This window comes from Desarmillaria tabescens, assembly GCF_030435595.1.
Source record: "Desarmillaria tabescens strain CCBAS 213 chromosome Unknown EV420scaffold_33, whole genome shotgun sequence".
Lineage (NCBI taxonomy): Eukaryota > Fungi > Basidiomycota > Agaricomycetes > Agaricales > Physalacriaceae > Desarmillaria > Desarmillaria tabescens.
The window spans coordinates 223233-240501 of NW_026848332.1; the positions used below are offsets into that span (position 1 = coordinate 223233).

Here is a 17269-nt window from a genome sequence, read left to right on the forward strand (position 1 = left end):
AGTTTCAAAGATCTTTTCTGCTTACATCTTTTGCGGCCCTCATTAATCATTGATCGAATAGGGTCCGGCTACGGCTCGAACTCCAGTAGATATTCCACCAATATCTTTGTGAAACATTGGATTGAAGTCGGGGTGATGGCCCGGTGATTGGCTGCTAGGTACCGTAGGTGCTCTACTCCACCTCACGGATCATTTGGAGCATTTTCCAGGTTCTTGTGCGGTGGAAAGACTGACCGGAATCCCAATCCGATGCACCACACGGTAATTGTTTCCAGCAAGACAGGCGTCCGGTCGTCGCCTATCCAGGTGCAGAGGCAAAAACTGCCTATCTAGGGAAGATGATGCTCACTGGTAAGTGCCTCTTATGGAACGTAACCTCTGCGATGATGCGATTAAACGTAAGTAAGCTCATATTCGTTCACGTAATATTATATGGGCAGCCGTTTCTAAACGGAATTCTGGATTCTGGAAGAAAGGGAACTCGTCGGCCGCGCGCAGTCTCTCCTTTTTTCCGCTCTGAACCGGAGGTCGAGAACGACGTGCACCGAATATATAAAGCAGCGCTATCGACTTTTCTTCTCTATCTTCAACAATGGCTATCTCTGCTGCAGTCGTCCCTGCTCCTGGTGTCTCTTTCTTCACTCCTGCCCAGAATCCTCCTTCTGGCACTGCTGTCGTACCTCAGCCAGATGGAAAGCCTATTCCAAGTCTCTTCCAGCCTATTACCATCCGTGGAGTGTCTTTTCAGAACAGAATTTTTGTGCGTCCACGCCCATTCGATTGACTCTCAAGTCCATTAATCGAAAACCGATTCATACAGCTCTCGCCTTTGTGCCAATATTCATGTGAAGGTGGTATGGCGACCCCTTGGCACACCGCCCATCGTTCGTACTTCTATTCAAAGTATCGATTGTTTTTCAACTGATTAACTTCGTCCCAGTTGGAGGTATCTTCACGCGCGGCCCGGGTCTAACTGTCATGGAAGCAGCGGCAGTCGTCCCGGAAGGGCGCATCACCCCGAACGACCTCGGGATCTGGTCCGACGACCACATCGCGCCTCTCGCTGCGATCGTCGAGCTTGCGCATTCTCAGAACCAGAAGATCGCTATCCAGCTCAGTCATGCTGGTCGTAAAGCTTCGACGACCGCTCCTTGGATTGAGAACGAAAATCTTGCAGGTGTGGAAGTGGGGGGATGGCCTGATGATGTGGTTTCGGCTTCGCCCATTGCGTTTGGTGACAGCTATGCGACGCCGAAGGAGTTGAGCAAGGAAGACCTGAAAGCTCTTGTGGAGTCGTACAAGTTGGCTGCGCAGAGAGCCGTGAAGGCTGGGTTTGATGTCCTTGAAGTTCACGGCGCGCATGGGTATCTGCTGTGCGGATTCTTATCCCCCACAAGTAACAAGCGCACGGACGAGTATGGCGGGAGCTTCGAGAACCGGATTAGATTCTCATTGGAGGTTGTTGACGCGGTTAGAAGCGTCATTCCGGAATCGATGCCTCTGTTCTTCAGGTAAGGACTCCCAGCTTGACCAAGTCTGCGGCTAACTTCAACTAGAATCTCTGGATCTGAATGTTTGGAAAAGTCTCTGCCAGATATCCCTTCCTGGCGTTCCGAGGATACCGTTCGTCTTGCCCCGATCCTTGCTCAGCACGGGATCGATTTGCTCGACGTATCTGCTGGTGGTAACAATATCAAGCAAACTTTCACCTCTGGACCGGCATATCAAGCTCATCTCGCACACGACGTGAAGAAGAGCAATCCTGGGTTACTTGTCAGCGCTGTTGGACGCATCACTGACGGACATATCGGACAAGGTGTACTTGATAGAGGTCAGGCAGATGTCGTTTTTGTTGGGAGACACTTCACGAAGAATCCGGGTTTGGTATGGTCATTTGCTGATGATTTGGGCGTGATGATTGAAGTTGCTAATCAATTCTGGGGTCTCGGGGGGAAGACGAGGAAGCGTGTCATCCACCAGACTGTATAATCTCGTAGATTGAATTTGATAGACATTGTCACCTTGCTTGACATCTCAGCTGGGTCCAGCTGCCAGGGTATGGAGAACATACCTCGAGGAACGTGCTAGGTTTGATGCTGAGATGGCAGAAGGGTGGAGGGGATTGCTGGTTGTTGTGAGTGCGATATTCCAATGACATCGTTGCCTTATTCATCAATCATATAGGCTGATCTATTCTCTGCCGTCATCACTACGTTTGTTGCTCAAACGTCGCAGAGGGAGCCTTCAAGGTTAGGTCAGCGCGTCGGTCCTGTTCGAGCACATCGACATACAGCATGCAGCGGGTTCTGCTGCCAACGATGTTCCTCGGTCAAGCCTCACTCCCTTCTCTGATTTTGGCCCCACATTGTTGGGTCCATTAGTGAATGGGCTATTTTTCAAAACGAAAAGGTCTTAAAGAGTGTATTCAAAAATGGGTCAGAGCATCAAATGAACTTCGGTTATCTGTTAATCTAATGACTTCGGTTTATCATCTATAAAGCTCTTCCCGCCAATGTATATCAAATCATTAAGCAAAGGGATAGTCAATAAAGCCAACGCCACTGGTATCTCCGGAAACATAAAATGTAGAGCCATCATACTTCGTGAGTGGAATATTCTTCTCCAATCTCACGGGAAGGCCAGGCTAATAAAATAAAATAAGCCCGCCAGTGCCATCATTCTTAATAAATGAAAGAAACACCTACGTTGGAGATATACCACCTGCCGTAAGCAATAAGATCGCCTTTCTCATCGGCGGTCATGATCCCTGACTCTCTCGTATATCCACCAGCAGAAATGAATGGCTTAGGCGCCCAAATCTTTCTAATAAAATCGTTAGTTTCGAACTCCTTGATATCCTCTGGGGCCACATCGGCGGTTCCGTCCACACGGGTCTCGACAACATGGATGTACGCAAGGTCAGGATACAACTCCTTTACCCGTGAGACCAAATGCGAAAAATTTGGTATGGGATCCTCCATTCGCATCCCTACGAGACAGAACCCATCAACGTCCGACGCCATCATGACGAATAATTAACACACCTACACCCCGATTCCACGGACTAAGCCTGAGCCCCACCCTATCCGCCCCCACCACCTCCGCCACCCGCCCAATAACCTCTAACGGGAACCTCACTCGGTTCTCCAAACTCCCACCATATTCGTCATCCCGGACATTACTCACGCTCTGTATGAACTCGTCCACAAGGAACCCATGCGCACCATGAATCTCGACACCGTCGAATCCAGCCTTGTGCACTGCATTCGCCGCGGCAATACCGAAGAAGTCTATGTGTTCTTTGATCTCCTCTTTTGATATCGCTCGAGGGACGGGCGCGCCCGGCGCAGGCAGTAGAGCAGAGGCTCCAACATGGGGGAACGTGGGATCGCGAGATTTGAGGTTATCCGGAAGGGCCTGGCGGCCCACAGCACCCAATTGCATCTAAATGTAGCTTCCCTGTGCGTGCACGCCGTCGACGATCTACATAACATAATTGTGAGGAAAGATAACACATGCTGTAAAACACGCAGCTACTTACCTCTTTCCAGGCGGCGATCTGCTCGCCAGTCACAATCTCTGGTACACTAGGATACCCAGAGGCTTTGGGTGCGATGATTGTGCCCTCGGTAACGAGGAGGGTGCCAGGGATCTTGGCGCGTTGGGCATAGTAATCCTTCACTACGGGTAGTAAGGGGACAAGGGTCGTTGGATTTACGCGAAGTCGCGTCAAAGGAGCCAGGACGACTCGGTGAGAGAGAGAGAGAGAGACGTCCAACAGTGATAGGCTGGAATAGTTTACTTGTAGACATCGTGGTCTCTTGTATGATGAAGAAACCTGGCGAGTGCTCAGAGAACTTTTATACTACAGCATGAATCCTTGGCGACAATGCCAAGTCGTTCAAAAGACATCGATGCGCGTGTTCCCTCCGGATACTGATGATTCATGGGGGAGTGGTAAAGGTATTTACCGACGCATTCGGTAAACGCGCAGATGAAGAGTGCGGAGAATCAGTCAGTGATCCTAGATAGGTAATTGTACTAAGCAAACGCTGAATCAGCGAGTTCCGATATCCAAGGGTAATACCATGCATTACGCGTACCTGAAAAGAGGCGATCTAGGCTTAGAAACTGTAGATGAAAGTGTGGAGGTCCTCAGACCGGGCCGATAGTCCCACATTTCCATGTCGTGCGCAATCGCGGGCTGTAATGACGAACATATCGTGGGTTTGCGCATTTATTCAGAACAGCAATCAACTCTTCTTCCACAGATGGAGAAACAGCCATAAAGGGTGCGAGGAAAAGCGGATTTAGTAAGTGGACATCGGCGCGAGGCGCGGAGGCTAGAGAGCGTAATGCGTAGATAGCACAAAGTTAGCGAAAACACTGTTTTTGTCTCTTGTACTTACGCGTCGCAACGGAACTTCAACCTGCAGACCGTTTCAATGTCTCCCACACGTTACAAGCGCACGGATGAGTATGATGGTTGATGATGGTAGCTTCGAGTACCGGGTTCGATTCTCATCGAAGGCCGTTGATGCGATTAGGAGCACCATTCTGATCCTTCCTTACCGTAATCGAAGTTATCTTATCTGGATTTTATCAAGTATCTCGTATTCTTTATCTTGTCTTTCTCTTCGCGCCACGACTCTTGTCTGGTATACAATAGGATTAAGTTTTGACTGACTTTTATCAAGAGCTAGAACTCGTCCGAAACGAGAAGTTGAATTAATTGGCTATCGCTCCCACAGCTTGGGGAAAATGTCAGATGGTAGCTAGTACTGCAAGTCAATTGCATTTGGACTGCGTATTCGCCCCGGGCCGAACTTCCGAAAGTTTTCTTTCTCTTTTCAAGACCGCTACTCGACAACTCCAACGGCGATGGAGATGACAAATCTGCAAGGCCGTTAGCTGCTGCATCTCTTATTCCGGAATCTTTGGTCCCTTTGCCAGGTCATTCGCGACGACGAGACTTCACCAGCACTACCCCATTCATCCCCGGTCAAAGGAGTCGCCCTCCTCACCATCGGGTGTTTCCTCTGGCCTGCATCCACCGGGTGCCAACGACACTTGGCAGGCAGGGCAAGGTCGTGTGTGCTACCAGGTCTGCCTAGGTCTGTGCCCAGTTGTTCTCTCACTCATTTTTGTAGATATTAGGGTCGATTGCGGAGACGTCATTGAAAGGCGGATGAGGATTAGAAGGGTGAACGTCATGCCTACACGTTGACATCAATACTGGGCAAAAAGAGGAGAAATGCGAAGCGAAGGCGGCGAAAAAGTAGCCTTGGAGAGTGTGCGAATTTTCTCTTCCTTGGTTCACCCCGCTCCCGCTCACCGTTTTCTCTTTGTAGATGTTTTCGGCAGTTCATACCATCTTGCTAATCTGAATATGGCGACAACATCCTCTTCATTCGCGTCAACCTCAACCAACTCTTCTGTACCTTTGTCGCGCTCCATCAATCACTATCACAGTATAATCATCATGATGCAGCTAACACTGAAAACTCATCCTTTCCGACATTCACAACTGCGCTAGCTGTGACTAAAGGGTGGCGGAAATGATTCTTCCCTCACCAAAGCTCCTCTGGCCAGCGCCGCAATATTGAACAATATTCCCCTGTTATCATACGGAATTCCACAGCTGTCCTCAGCCTACGTGCTCAGTCAAATACAGTTACAGTGCTTCAGTGTATCGCGTATCAGCACGAGTTCGGTTGCCCGTTCGATTTGCCAACTTCAATACTTCCAAAAAGATTAGCTGGGTTGCCATGGCGTACCTTCCTACTCTCTCACCAGCTTCCAGTGCGATATTTTCCTTTCTCATCTGCCCCATCCAAACTGAATTCTCACTTAGACCGCTGTACAGGTACCAGCGTGGGTCTAGGGAACGTGAATAATTCACGAACTCCTCAACCATGTCCGGTATGCTTTGAATTTCCATTTGGCGGTGTTATTACTTAAGTGTATCGAGACAGATCATGTTGAAATTATCCCACCCGAAAGAAATATCAGGCGATACCACGATATAAGCAAGTATGACAACGATCGACGAGGACAAAAATAGGATGTGGAACGGCGTCGAAAGAACCAAAAATCATAGCTCGCGGCTGCTCGTGAGGGTAGCTGGAGTAGAGACGATATCTAGTTGGAGTCCGAGATTCAAGGTGGCCACCATAACCAATCACTGATGCTAAGATCCACTCCTGTAAGTTTGAAATGCATGGAAAAAGTAAAAGAACTGACATCGGCAGCGGACAGACTGTATCAATACATGAGGGAGGTGAGAATGGAAAAGTGGGGCGTCTATCAGAAGTTATGGATTCGACGAAAGTACATTTCGAGAAAATTGAAAGCGCAATTAGTCATCCAACCTGAGTAAGCCGTTTTTTTTCGAACGCAACGACGGGAGTTGTGTATCTCTGACTACTAAAGTTTTAGACTACTTTTTCAAGCGCTGTCTCGCATCTTTCACCACTCATCGATCGAAATTGGCTGGTCCACGACTTGGATTTCAATATTTTTGTGAAGAACTTGGACTATTTTGACGACCTGGGGGCTTGCGGCTGGATGTAGTACTCAACTACGTCTCGGACTTCACACTAAGCCGTTTCCAGAAGGTTGCGCGGCAGAAATACGAACGGGAAAAACCATATCCGAAACGTCACACAATCATTGTCAGCGCGCCGTAGGTTTGAATAGATCTTCCCAGAGGGACTAGTACTAGTAAGCACCCTTTTTATTGTGAGGATAATTTTTAAAATAATGCTACTAACGTAGATTCATATTCGTTGTATGGGTAGCTAGCTTGTCTCGTAAGTCGGCAGCTTGGTGCCCACTAGGAAAAGAACTTTTTGGAGCCACGGCTCATGGCGCAATATTCCCTATTTTCCGCACTGAGAGCTATGCTATCCCATCAAATTATTACTCATTGTATTGTTGCACCTGCTCCTTGGGAGGGCCACCCGGGGATACCATTATAATGGGTCCAGTTCGAGAACGATGCGCAACGAATATATAAAGTAGCGACATCTGCTATTCTTCTTCTCAATCTTCAACAATGGCTATCCCTACTGCGATGGTCGCTGCTAGTGGTGTCACTTTCTTCACTCCCGCCCAGAACCCTCCTGCCGGTACCGCTGTCGTACCTCAGCCGGACGGCAAGCTTATTCCAAGTCTCTTCCAACCGATCACCATCCGTGGAGTGACATTTCAGAACAGAGTTTTTGTGCGTTGATGTCCGTTTGATTGAATTGCCATTTGCTAACCGAGGAATAGTTCAAACAGCTCTCCCCCCTGTGCCAATGCTCATCTGAGAAGGGTATGGCGACCCCGTGGCATGCCGCTCATCGTTAGTCCTTCGATTTTAGGGTTCAATGGTCCTCTACTAACCAACTTCCTCGTAGTTGGAGGTATCTTCATGCGCGGCCCAGGCCTATCTGTCGTGGAGGTAGCTGCCGTCGTCCCGGAAGGGCGCATCACCCCAAACGACCTCGGGATCTGGTCCGACGATCACATTGCTCCCCTTGCTGCGATCGTTGAGTTTGCGCATTCTCAGAACCAGAAGATCGCCATCCAGATAGGCCATGCTGGTCGTAAAGCCTCAGTTAACGCGCCTTGGATCGAGGGTCAAAATCTTGCAGATGAGGATGTTGGAGGATGGCCTGATGATGTGGTGGCGGCTTCGCCTATTGCGTTCGCGGATAGCTACGCGACGCCGAAGGAGTTGAGTAAGGAGGGCCTGGAAGGCCTTGTGGAGTCGTTCAAGTTGGCTGCGCAGAGAGCCGTGAAGGCTGGGTTTGATGTCATTGAGGTTCACGGCGCGCATGGGTATTTGTTATGCGGATTCTTGTCTCCCACGAGTAACAAGCGCACAGATGAATATGGTGGGAGCTTCGAGAACCGGATTAGGTTCCCGTTGGAAGTTGTTGATGCGGTACGGAGTGTTATTCCGGAATCAATGCCCCTGTTCTTCAGGTAAGGACTACGACCTCTCTCATTCACCTCGGTCATTGATCATCCTTGAATAGAATCTCAGGATCCGAGTGCCTGGAAAAGTCTCTACCAGACATCCCTTCCTGGCGCTCTGAGGATACTGTTCGTTTTGCTCCCATTCTTGCTCAGCACGGGGTCGATTTGCTCGATGTATCTGCTGGTGGCAACAACATTAAACAGACTTTCACTTCTGGACCTGCATACCAAGCGCATCTCGCCCATGACGTGAAGAAGACAAACCCTGGTTTACTTGTCAGCGCCGTTGGACGTATCACCGACGGGCACATTGCGCAAAATGTCCTTGATGGAGGTCAGGCAGATGTTGTATTTGTCGGGAGGCTTTTCACGAAGAACCCTGGGCTGGTTTGGTCATTTGCTGATGATTTGGGTGTGACGATTAAAGTCGCCAATCAGATTTGGGGTCTCGGAGGGCTGACAAGAAAGCGCGTCATCCATCAGACTGTATAATCTCGAAATGTGAATCTGATAAACTTGGTTGCACACACGGATACAGGAACTGATATTGTAGGTCGGAGTGAGTGTCTTGAAAACTTGGGGGAAGTTATGGTCGACATACCCATTATGATATTTCGAACTTCACTTGTCCTGAGAGAAAACTAGGAAACCGCTGAGGTGGATCTTCAAGAGCTACTCCGGTCCGGACTGCCGAAAGTACTGCCTAATATGTAACACGTTATCAATTTCAACATCGTATCGCCATCTCTCCCCATGACATTTGCTTACCTTCTCTCCCTCCTCCCACGATGACCGTCGAGGACATCGACGAGACGAGGCCGTTGCTCTCTAACATCAAATACGATGTGGAAGATAAATCTGCTAGGGCGTTAGCTGCTGTGGTATGTTGACTATCAATGATTTCGGAATCATTTTTTGATTGCACCGCCAGGTTATTCCTATGTCAGTCGGAGTATTTCTCGCAGCCATGGACGGGACAATCGTCGTTTCTTGTATATCTGACCCTCTTCTCTACCAATATGCCATTCTAACGATCACATAGCATATGCGGCCATCGGGAGCGAGCTGGAACAGCTTCAAAAGACGAGTTGGATCGCCACCGGATACATGCTCACTCTCACTAGCTTCCAGTACGTTATTTCGATCAGCAATTATCACTCTCTTCAACGCACCTGCACAGACCGCTATATGGCAAGCTCAGCGACATATTCGGGCGCAAAACCTGTCTACTGAGCGCGTATTGCATCTTCGCTCTCGGCAGTCTTTTGTGTGGAATCTCGCAGAGCATGAACGCACTAATCGCGTCACGTGCTCTGGCAGGTGTCGGTGGTGGAGGAATGTCCACGGTTGTGAGCATTATCATGTCGGATATCGTGCCGCTACGCAATCGGGGGACTTGGCAGGGGCTTATCAATATCGTCTTTGCGACAGGGAGCGCAATCGGCGCACCTCTTGGAGGGATACTGGCTGATTCGATTGGTTGGCGCTGGGCATTCCTTTTACAAGTCCCTATCGCGCTCATTGCTATCATTTCTGTCTCCCTGGCTTTAAGAATACCTTTACCTTCCGATGATTCGAGCTTGAAAAGCAAGATTCGTCGTGTTGATTTCCTTGGATCGTTCACTCTCATCCTGACGGTGTTCCTCCTCCTCCTTGGTCTCGATAACGGAGGAAACGTCTCCTGGTCGGCACCGCTCACCATCAGCACCCTTGCCGGCTCTGCATTGTTCTCTATTCTGTTCGCCATCACAGAGCACACTGCACGCGAGCCCCTTGCACCAGCACGAATCATCCTCTCCCGTGCGCTCACCCCATCGTACCTCGTTAACTTCTTCGGAGTGGCAGCGAGTATGTGTATGTTATTCCACCTCTCGTTGTACTTGCAGGCTGTGTGCGGGTTCTCGGCGAGCCGGGTAGGGGCATGGTTCATCCCGAGCGTCATAGGTGGTGTAGCAGGGAGTCTGATTGGTGGCCTGATTATGCAGGCGACGGGGAAGTTTTATTGGGTTACGGTGGCAGGATACCTTTTACTCCTTGCTGGGGCCGTGCTCGTCGTGCTCATGAGCGGGGTGGTGGTGAGCTCTTTAGCGGGCTTGGTGGTGGGTCTAGTGATAGCAAGCATAGGCAACGGTACGTGTTTCTATCATTTTTGCTGTCCAGTTTGTTCATATAATTTGTCAGGGGGTGGTATAACAACTTCGCTCATCTCTCTCATTGCAAATGCGGGACATGCAGATCAGGCAGTCGCTACAGCAGGTAAACAAGCTGTTTGATATTCGGCACGCCGTGCTAACCTTAGATCACATACAGTATCCTATCTATTCCGTTCCCTCGGTTCTGTTGTAGGTCTCTCAGTCGGGAGTACGCTGGTCCAAGGAACACTGCGTGCTGTGCTCAAGCGGGAACTGGTCGAGGAAGATGTCGATGTCGATGAACTTGTCCGCCAAGTGAGGCATTCCCTTGACAACATCGCCACGCTTCCGCGAAGTCTTCGTGTGATTGTGAGGCATGCGTACGGGGAGGCGGTACATGTTGTGTTTTGGTTTACTGTGGCCCTCGCAGGGGTAGCGGTGGTAGCGGCGATTTTCATTAAGGAAACGCCGTTGGCGCCAAAGGTGCAGAGCGATGAAAGGGAAGAGTGATTATATGAATTAAATGAATTCATGAATAGATTATATAGTATTTGTTGTAAGTCATGATCCTATCAGTTTGCTCGTTGAAGTTAAGCGCTAAGTTCAAACCTCAGCGTCATGATTTTCGGACTACTTACTAAGTTGTTGATCGATGATCCTCAAAATTGATATCGGCATGGGTTATGCAATTGTTATACTACTCTGCTATAGGCTCGCAAGGCACTAATCATTGATCAGGTGCACAGGTGCATGCTGTCGAGCCGTCAAACAAGCGCCGATATATATATAGCTAGAGCACCGTCTGTTCTCCACGTTCTCTACAGCTTCATGGCCACCCAACGCGCTCAAGACATCTACATCCCACTCATTTTCCCCAAGGGTCACGGATATCCGCTGTGGCTTCCGGACCCTCATTCGAATCTTCCACCAGCCTATCTAAGCCGTGGAACACAAATCGGCGATCTTGGATACCTTGCCGATGACGGAGGATTCGCGTACCTCTTCAATGTATGCAAGGATGCCAGCGATCCTGTCAACTTGAACAGAGTCCCTCCCGACTTCATGCCACTGACAGGTATTCCGGATCCTGGTGTACGAGAACGCTTAGAGATGCACGATAAGAACTCGGCGATTACTACTGCTGCTGTGGAACAGAAGTCGATTGAACTTGATGTATCAGCCCAAGGCCCGTACGTCTTCTTCCATATTCTCGGCCACTTTCTCTCCTTCTAACATGACGCAGCACTGTCCCTACTGCCTTTGGCGCTGGTGGTGGTTTTGAGTTCACGAGTTCGAGTTCGCAAGGCGCCGTCCTTGTCCTTCCAGATGGCGGAGAACGCTACGATTCTGAATATTCTGGCTTGTTCGAAGAATACGCAATCGCCAATGCCCATAGTTGGTACAAATATCTCAATGGACCGGGACAGCGTAGGCAGATCCGCAATGGTATGCTATACCTTGTGACTGGATGCGACAAGTGTCATTCCTGGGGTAACGCGTGCTATTCACATCCCACTCAGTCGCGCTGCGCATCGCTAAAATTTTTAGCCACTGGTGTTGCAGAAGTCAGCGGAACATTATGCTACAGATGGGAAGTACAATCTGGTGTTCATAAAAGGACCCACCATCGCGATGTGGCACCAGGAGTCATGGCGAACCAGACCATCTTCTTGCGTGGATATTCAATCTCGGTCCGTGTACCGTCAGCTTTACGGACGTTATTAGGTGTCCATACGGTGGATACTTTTAAGAGTGACATGTCCAGCTCCAAACCACCGTCGTTCGGGGCTAAGGCTCCTTATGCTGCAGAGCAAAGTAAAATGGCCCGTATCACGGGGACAAGCGACTTGAAACTTACCAAGGTAGGGCAGGCTGTTTCTCCTGTTGTTATAGACTATACATGGTTAATGTTCAATCACAGCGGTCGGCAGACGGTCCTCCGTTGGATGATGACGACTTCGAAAGGGAGTATTTGGGCAAGCTGGTAATCTTCGATAGTGTCAAGTCAGAAGCCGATGAAACGACGATAGACACTCCCTACGGCAATACAACTAGGCAGGCCGACACCTCCCTTAAGCAAGTCCCCGGTCGGGGCAAGGTAATTCTCAGCGCTTCGATGCGGTAAAAATGTAATGTATCCAACTAGATCGTCAATCCGTCGGCCTTGATAAATTATTATATACTGGATAATGTAAGCTGATCTCTTTCATAGCAGTGTGTACCCCAGCTTACCTTTCTTGTTCCCAGTACGATGGTGCCAATGTGGCGCTCACTCATGATAGGTACCCGTGGACGGGGACGATAAATGATGATGTATGTCGACGTTCTTTTGACAGATCTTTTGGCCCCATTAACAGTCTCTCTAGGTTCACAAGCCACTTGATGGCGTGAAGCTTGCGAACTATGCCATCGAAAATGACCTGATCTTCATTAACAGAAGTGAAGTGTCTTCCATTAGAATCGTGCTCGAGTCGTAACCGTCTTTTCTAGGCTCGGGAGCAAATGACGCATGGGTAGCAAAAGAAGGCACGCTCAGCTCTTTGGCTCGGTAAGGGCTTAGGATTTCAAACCATAATGTTTAAAGCTGATTGAAACCGCTCAATGCGTAGTCCCAAATACAACATCTTCGCTCTGATTATTGGAGTAGACAAATACGAATCCCTGGAATACGAGAATCTAAATGGTGTCTCCAGTGACGCCGATAGATTCGAAGCATATCTCCTCGAGGACCTGCAAACTCCGAAAGCAAATATCATCAGCTTTCGTGACGGACAGGCGACAAGGTCGGCTATCATCGACGAGTTGACAAAGATGAAGTACAATCCAAATATACAACCAGATACGACAGCAATCATTATATATTTTGCGGGGTACGGGGCTACAACAATCAAGCCAGTCGAATGGATAGATTGGGAAACTCCTTACAATCAAATCGGGATGCTTTGTCCCACCGATATTGGCATCCTAGATAAAAACGGCAATGTCATCAATGGTATCCCAGACAGGACTATCAACCAACTTCTTCTGGAATTGTCATCCGTGAAAGGCAATAACATTGTATGTTGCATGCTTTTTATCGTGTATGGCATGGGGTAAACCTCTCTTTCAGACATTAATACTGGATTGTTCTCATATTAACTGTTCAAGTGATCAACAAAAACCTGCTGATATGCCAACAGCCGAATCCTCACAATTGGACTCGCATATTCTCTTGACAACTTACAATCGTTTCGGGCGGTTTGCCTACAAATTGAGAGGGGAGGGACTTTTCACTCATGCATTGCTCAAGGTCTTGAGGGAACGGTCAATAAATGAACTGACATACAAATCATTGGCCCAGTGTCTCTATATTTCAATAGAGTGAGTAACAATTTTTTAACCTGCATATTTCCAAACTAAAGAACTTATATGGATAGCCAGACACCACTTTTGGAAGGGAAGCATAGTAATCGACGCCTGCTTCACTCGGGCGATACTGCCGATAGTTGTCGGATCCTCTGTCATCATGAAAAGGGCCAGCCCTATTTTTCTCTACTTGCTGGATCCCTTCATGGCATTAGGGCTGGTTCTATTTTCAAGATATACAGAACAGATCTATCTGGCGGGAGGCGGAGGCTCACAGTTGCGACTGCGGAGAAAGTGGAGGCTTTTGTCTCCTTCCTGAAGCCTGCAGACCAATCTATCCTCACCACATATATGAACTATCGTGTCTGGTATGCGCAATTTGTGAGAGTTTCTGCTCCTGGGTTCACCATCTATTGTAACGACTCGAACTTCCTGGCCCGGATTCTTGACGAGGAAGTTGGGTTGAAGCTCGTAGACCCTCCTAGTCCTGTTGATGATCTGCAACAGGCGGATCTCTGCTTGACGGTAGATGGCAACAGTGTTCTTTTTGACCGAGGGAACAGGACTAGTATTGTCAGTCCGAGCATGGGCTTACCCTCGAGGCTCTCTTATATCTCGACTCTCGATGCTGTTGCCCAAATTCGAAACATCGTCAAGTACTATGCATGTTTCACCTCCCGAATCATGATGTCAAGTCGTCTTCCTATATCCAGGCTCGTCTCCATCGAAGTGAAAAAGATGTTGGGTTCCCAACCTATTGGCAACAATCTGCTACCTGATGCGACAGAAAAACCTATCAAACCTATCAAACATGTCTCAAATTCATCCTTTTCCTACAGGTGTACTGTTTATAATACATCTGACATCAATCTATACGTCTCTCTCTGTCACTTCGACACTTCCACCCTAGCAATAGGTGTGTTTACGTTCTATGCTCTTGGTTTCAGCTGATCTTTTGGTTGGATGTCCACTAGCCATGCCTCCTGTCACCCGTTTGATGCCCCGGGAAACAGCTAGACTCGGCTTCCCCGACTCATTGGGCCAAATAAACCCAGAGGTCCAGAACGTGAATGTTCACTTCTTCAAATTGTTTGTAGTCGAAAGGTATATCGACACAGACGGCTTCGATCAGCCATCCCCGTTTTCTGGGGTGCCCGTTGAACATAAGGCTGGGGTCCCACTTATTAGTAATTCTGAAGAATGGGCCTCAATGACAATTCCTATCGTAGTGAGACGCCCAAAGCCTTGATCTATCAGATTCTACCCGGAAACTGTCGTCATACCTAGACGAGGTACGATCTCGTGTTTTAGTGTCTTAATTGGTTTTAACCGCGATTTACTGTAGAAACTTGGGAAGGGGATATTTCCAATCAAGCACGGAAAACATGTGCGGTAGCGTCAATTAAAAAGAACGTAAATAAGTAACTAGCAGCAGCATAACGGAATAAAAAATCGTACTTGATGAGCCAATGAAAGCGTTAGGGTTCCTCATTAGAACTCATCAGGTAGGAATGGTCCGTGTGCAAGCGAGACACCTGAATATCCGAGCCGAGTGCATACGAAAACCTGGGCGTTGTCAACAAGTGGCTTCTGGAGGGAAGCAAAACGCAAGTATCATCGGTGCACTATCACTCAGTGGTCATCTCCGCCACACCAACTGAACCTCTATAGGTAGTTCCGCTCGTCCTGCCGATGTGGACCACGTCCGACTCTGAGATTTGTTGAATTGTGTAGCATATACAGGTTCCACAAGTATACACTTGCGGAGCTAGGTGGGATGCCCGTCTCACCGTACTCTTTTGCCGTCTTTTTTCCACCACCTCCGGGTATCACCATCCCTCAGCGTTAGCGTTAATCGGGTTCGAACTGGTAAACGCGGCCGTAGCCCTATTATACCCTTAGTCTGTTCAGGCGCACAACCTAAGGACCGGTCAACATGGAGTGTCTTGAGACGAGACTGCAAAACGTACGCGTCAGTTTTTCCAGTATTTCTGCATCCTTCGAGTCGAGCCTCCGGCGTTGGTTTCCGAGTATATCTGTAAATCCTCGGTTGGCTATCCATGCACCGCTCGTTCCTGAGCCTGAAAGCAAGCAATTAGGATTCAGGCACAAGTACGAGTCAACGATAGACATATGTCTTACTTTTGGTGATGAAAACTAGGTCGGTATTGGGGATGAAGTCGTTCGCGAGCTCTACAGCCTTGAGTGGTTTTTGAACCTAGCGAACCTTGTTAGTGCAAATGGAAGACTCGCCACAGGTACCGTAGCGTACATTGTTTACCATGCCCATGTAGTGATCATGAGTCAGTGCAACAGTGGCGCCACAGTACTAGGAGCCGAGGTGAGCTGAGTACATCTTTACAGAGACACCGAGAGCTTACAGTGTCCAATATATGATCGTTTATCGACGCTGAGGGATTGACAATCTAAATCCAATCAATACATCCCTCCACGTTGGAGCACTGATACCACTCACCTTGCCTTGGGCCGGGAACCGCTGAACCGACACGCTAGCCGGCCCGTGTGGAGGGTGGTATGGAATCGCATCCTACGACCACATTTCAACATCACGGCTTGAAAAAAAAAAAAGAATTGTGCCCACCTGTGTTCTCGACAATCCCAGAATCCACCGTAGTATGCTGTCCTCCCTCTTGGTACGAACAGAAATGGAGTATCCCCGCAAGAAGATAGTCTGATTCGCAATTGTTCCTTCGCTGTGGTGACACCGAAGGTGAAGTCCACTCGCACAGTGGTTCCCCCACCGGTAGTGCGACGTTCCCGGTTCAGGAGTGTAGAATTCCAGTGTAGGATGCCAGTCTGCGAAGCATCCGCTACCCCAAGAGCGGCATTTGTCGCATCCAGTGACTAGGTATAGCGAACCGTTCGGGACCATCCTCCCCTGTTCGTCATTAATGTATTTGTACCAGCTATGAGCGTTAGCAGCTGCATATTCCGCGAGCATACTAGGGTTCTTGGAATCATAAGATTCGCTGCCATCGAGAAGGATGAGTACTGCGCCCCGTGTGCTTGAACTTGGGAATCGGAAGCTACTGGTACAAGTCAAAAGGGGATCAGTTGAGTAGAAAGCAGGAAACATACTTGGTCTCAGCCGACCTGGATGCCATAACAGATGTACTGGTGATCACCGAGTCCTTATCGAAACCACGTCGTTTTAGTACCCCAGGACTCCGAATGGGAACAAAGCCGGGAGGAACCCTGTTCAGATTAACGAGATCCTCAGCACTCTTGCACACATTGAAGAGATATTCGAATCCTCCATATTGGTCAAGATATCCGACGTCGCCGATTTGTGTTCCATGACAAAGATAAGCGTCAGGCCAATGTGAAGGCAGGTCTGGAAGCCATAATGGATAACCATGACCCTTGGACAGCATCGATGAAGGGTAGATGTCTTGAGCACGTTGGGACATTGTCGTTAAGTTGAAAGAGGTGTCTGAAATCCAAACCCTAAACCTGTCTCTGAGTGGCATCGAAAAGGTCTCAGAACAAGGTAGACTTTCGATAACTAGCATCTACCGGCGGGTGGAAGAGGGGTCTTGTCAATGCAAATAGCTGGAAGCTGCAGTGTTGAACGTTGACGCCGACATTGGAGAGCCTCGTATGTGCACAGATTTCTCTGCTATGGATTTCACAAAGACATCGAAAGTAGTTTGTAAAGTAGGTACGATCCGGGTCGGACCAACATTGGCGATGAGATGAACCCGTTCACCTGTCTAGTCATCAGAACAGAGCAGACAATCATGAAACAAGAACGCGCACCACCCCATCCATCGAAGAGGAAAATCGCGTATAACAACGACTAC

The 17269-nt window shown here is 48.7% G+C and overlaps 6 protein-coding genes across 6 annotated transcripts; 4 read left to right on the forward strand and 2 right to left on the reverse strand.

Annotated features, from left to right (window-relative positions):
* Positions 1 to 592: 592 nt before the first annotated feature.
* Positions 593 to 1989, forward strand: EV420DRAFT_1274075 (uncharacterized protein; the record flags this gene model as incomplete). The annotated part of the gene is made up of 4 exons (XM_060467809.1): positions 593 to 760; positions 821 to 884; positions 941 to 1511; positions 1557 to 1989. The coding sequence occupies 4 exons, from the start codon at positions 593 to 595 to the stop codon at positions 1987 to 1989; spliced, it is 1236 nt and encodes a 411-aa protein (XP_060327690.1).
* A 538-nt stretch (positions 1990 to 2527) lies between these two features.
* EV420DRAFT_1621801 (uncharacterized protein) lies at positions 2528 to 3812 on the reverse strand (the record flags this gene model as incomplete). Its single annotated transcript, XM_060475738.1, has 6 exons — positions 2528 to 2644; positions 2706 to 2989; positions 3045 to 3444; positions 3472 to 3483; positions 3542 to 3747; positions 3773 to 3812. 6 exons carry the CDS (start codon positions 3810 to 3812, stop codon positions 2528 to 2530), a joined length of 1059 nt encoding a protein of 352 aa, XP_060327691.1.
* Positions 3813 to 7075: 3263 nt separating this feature from the next.
* Positions 7076 to 8460, forward strand: EV420DRAFT_1274166 (FMN-linked oxidoreductase; the record flags this gene model as incomplete). The annotated part of the gene is made up of 4 exons (XM_060467816.1): positions 7076 to 7225; positions 7285 to 7348; positions 7404 to 7974; positions 8028 to 8460. The coding sequence occupies 4 exons, from the start codon at positions 7076 to 7078 to the stop codon at positions 8458 to 8460; spliced, it is 1218 nt and encodes a 405-aa protein (XP_060327692.1).
* A 237-nt stretch (positions 8461 to 8697) lies between these two features.
* EV420DRAFT_1560577 (MFS general substrate transporter) lies at positions 8698 to 10718 on the forward strand. The gene is made up of 6 exons (XM_060473819.1): positions 8698 to 8849; positions 8900 to 8960; positions 9011 to 9098; positions 9149 to 10098; positions 10150 to 10224; positions 10279 to 10718. Exons 1-6 carry the CDS (start codon positions 8757 to 8759, stop codon positions 10608 to 10610), a joined length of 1599 nt encoding a protein of 532 aa, XP_060327693.1. The 5' UTR covers positions 8698 to 8756; the 3' UTR covers positions 10611 to 10718.
* A 65-nt stretch (positions 10719 to 10783) lies between these two features.
* Positions 10784 to 14915, forward strand: EV420DRAFT_1560583 (uncharacterized protein). The gene is made up of 12 exons (XM_060473820.1): positions 10784 to 11290; positions 11344 to 11962; positions 12022 to 12198; positions 12247 to 12291; positions 12348 to 12413; positions 12467 to 12539; positions 12591 to 12648; positions 12710 to 13157; positions 13210 to 13460; positions 13517 to 14361; positions 14420 to 14737; positions 14791 to 14915. Exons 1-11 carry the CDS (start codon positions 10851 to 10853, stop codon positions 14692 to 14694), a joined length of 3297 nt encoding a protein of 1098 aa, XP_060327694.1. The 5' UTR covers positions 10784 to 10850; the 3' UTR covers positions 14695 to 14737; positions 14791 to 14915.
* On the reverse strand, positions 14916 to 16922 carry EV420DRAFT_1560593 (uncharacterized protein). Its single transcript, XM_060473821.1, has 8 exons — positions 16582 to 16922; positions 16048 to 16559; positions 15922 to 15993; positions 15827 to 15871; positions 15718 to 15774; positions 15588 to 15663; positions 15416 to 15526; positions 14916 to 15365 (listed from the first exon to the last, which is right to left on the reverse strand). The coding sequence occupies exons 1-8, from the start codon at positions 16874 to 16876 to the stop codon at positions 15232 to 15234; spliced, it is 1302 nt and encodes a 433-aa protein (XP_060327695.1). The 5' UTR covers positions 16877 to 16922; the 3' UTR covers positions 14916 to 15231.
* Between the last annotated feature and the right edge of the window lie 347 nt (positions 16923 to 17269).

Excerpts from the sequence above, each read along its gene's own strand:
- EV420DRAFT_1560583 (XM_060473820.1), top strand. The coding sequence starts at position 10,851 with ATGCTGTCGAGCCGTCAAACAAGCGCCGATATATATATAGCTAGAGCA. Across the intron at positions 12,292-12,347 it reads ATTATTATATACTGGATAAT|TACGATGGTGCCAATGTGGC; the intron begins GTAAGCTGATCT and ends TCTTGTTCCCAG. Across the intron at positions 13,461-13,516 it reads TGTCTCTATATTTCAATAGA|CCAGACACCACTTTTGGAAG; the intron begins GTGAGTAACAAT and ends TTATATGGATAG.
- EV420DRAFT_1560593 (XM_060473821.1), bottom strand. The coding sequence starts at position 16,876 with ATGTCCCAACGTGCTCAAGACATCTACCCTTCATCGATGCTGTCCAAG. Across the intron at positions 15,994-16,047 it reads TGGGATTGTCGAGAACACAG|GATGCGATTCCATACCACCC; the intron begins GTGGGCACAATT and ends ATGTGGTCGTAG. Across the intron at positions 15,872-15,921 it reads GGTTCCCGGCCCAAGGCAAG|ATTGTCAATCCCTCAGCGTC; the intron begins GTGAGTGGTATC and ends GATTGGATTTAG.
- EV420DRAFT_1560577 (XM_060473819.1), top strand. The coding sequence starts at position 8,757 with ATGACCGTCGAGGACATCGACGAGACGAGGCCGTTGCTCTCTAACATC. Across the intron at positions 9,099-9,148 it reads CTCACTCTCACTAGCTTCCA|ACCGCTATATGGCAAGCTCA; the intron begins GTACGTTATTTC and ends GCACCTGCACAG. Across the intron at positions 10,099-10,149 it reads GATAGCAAGCATAGGCAACG|GGGGTGGTATAACAACTTCG; the intron begins GTACGTGTTTCT and ends ATAATTTGTCAG.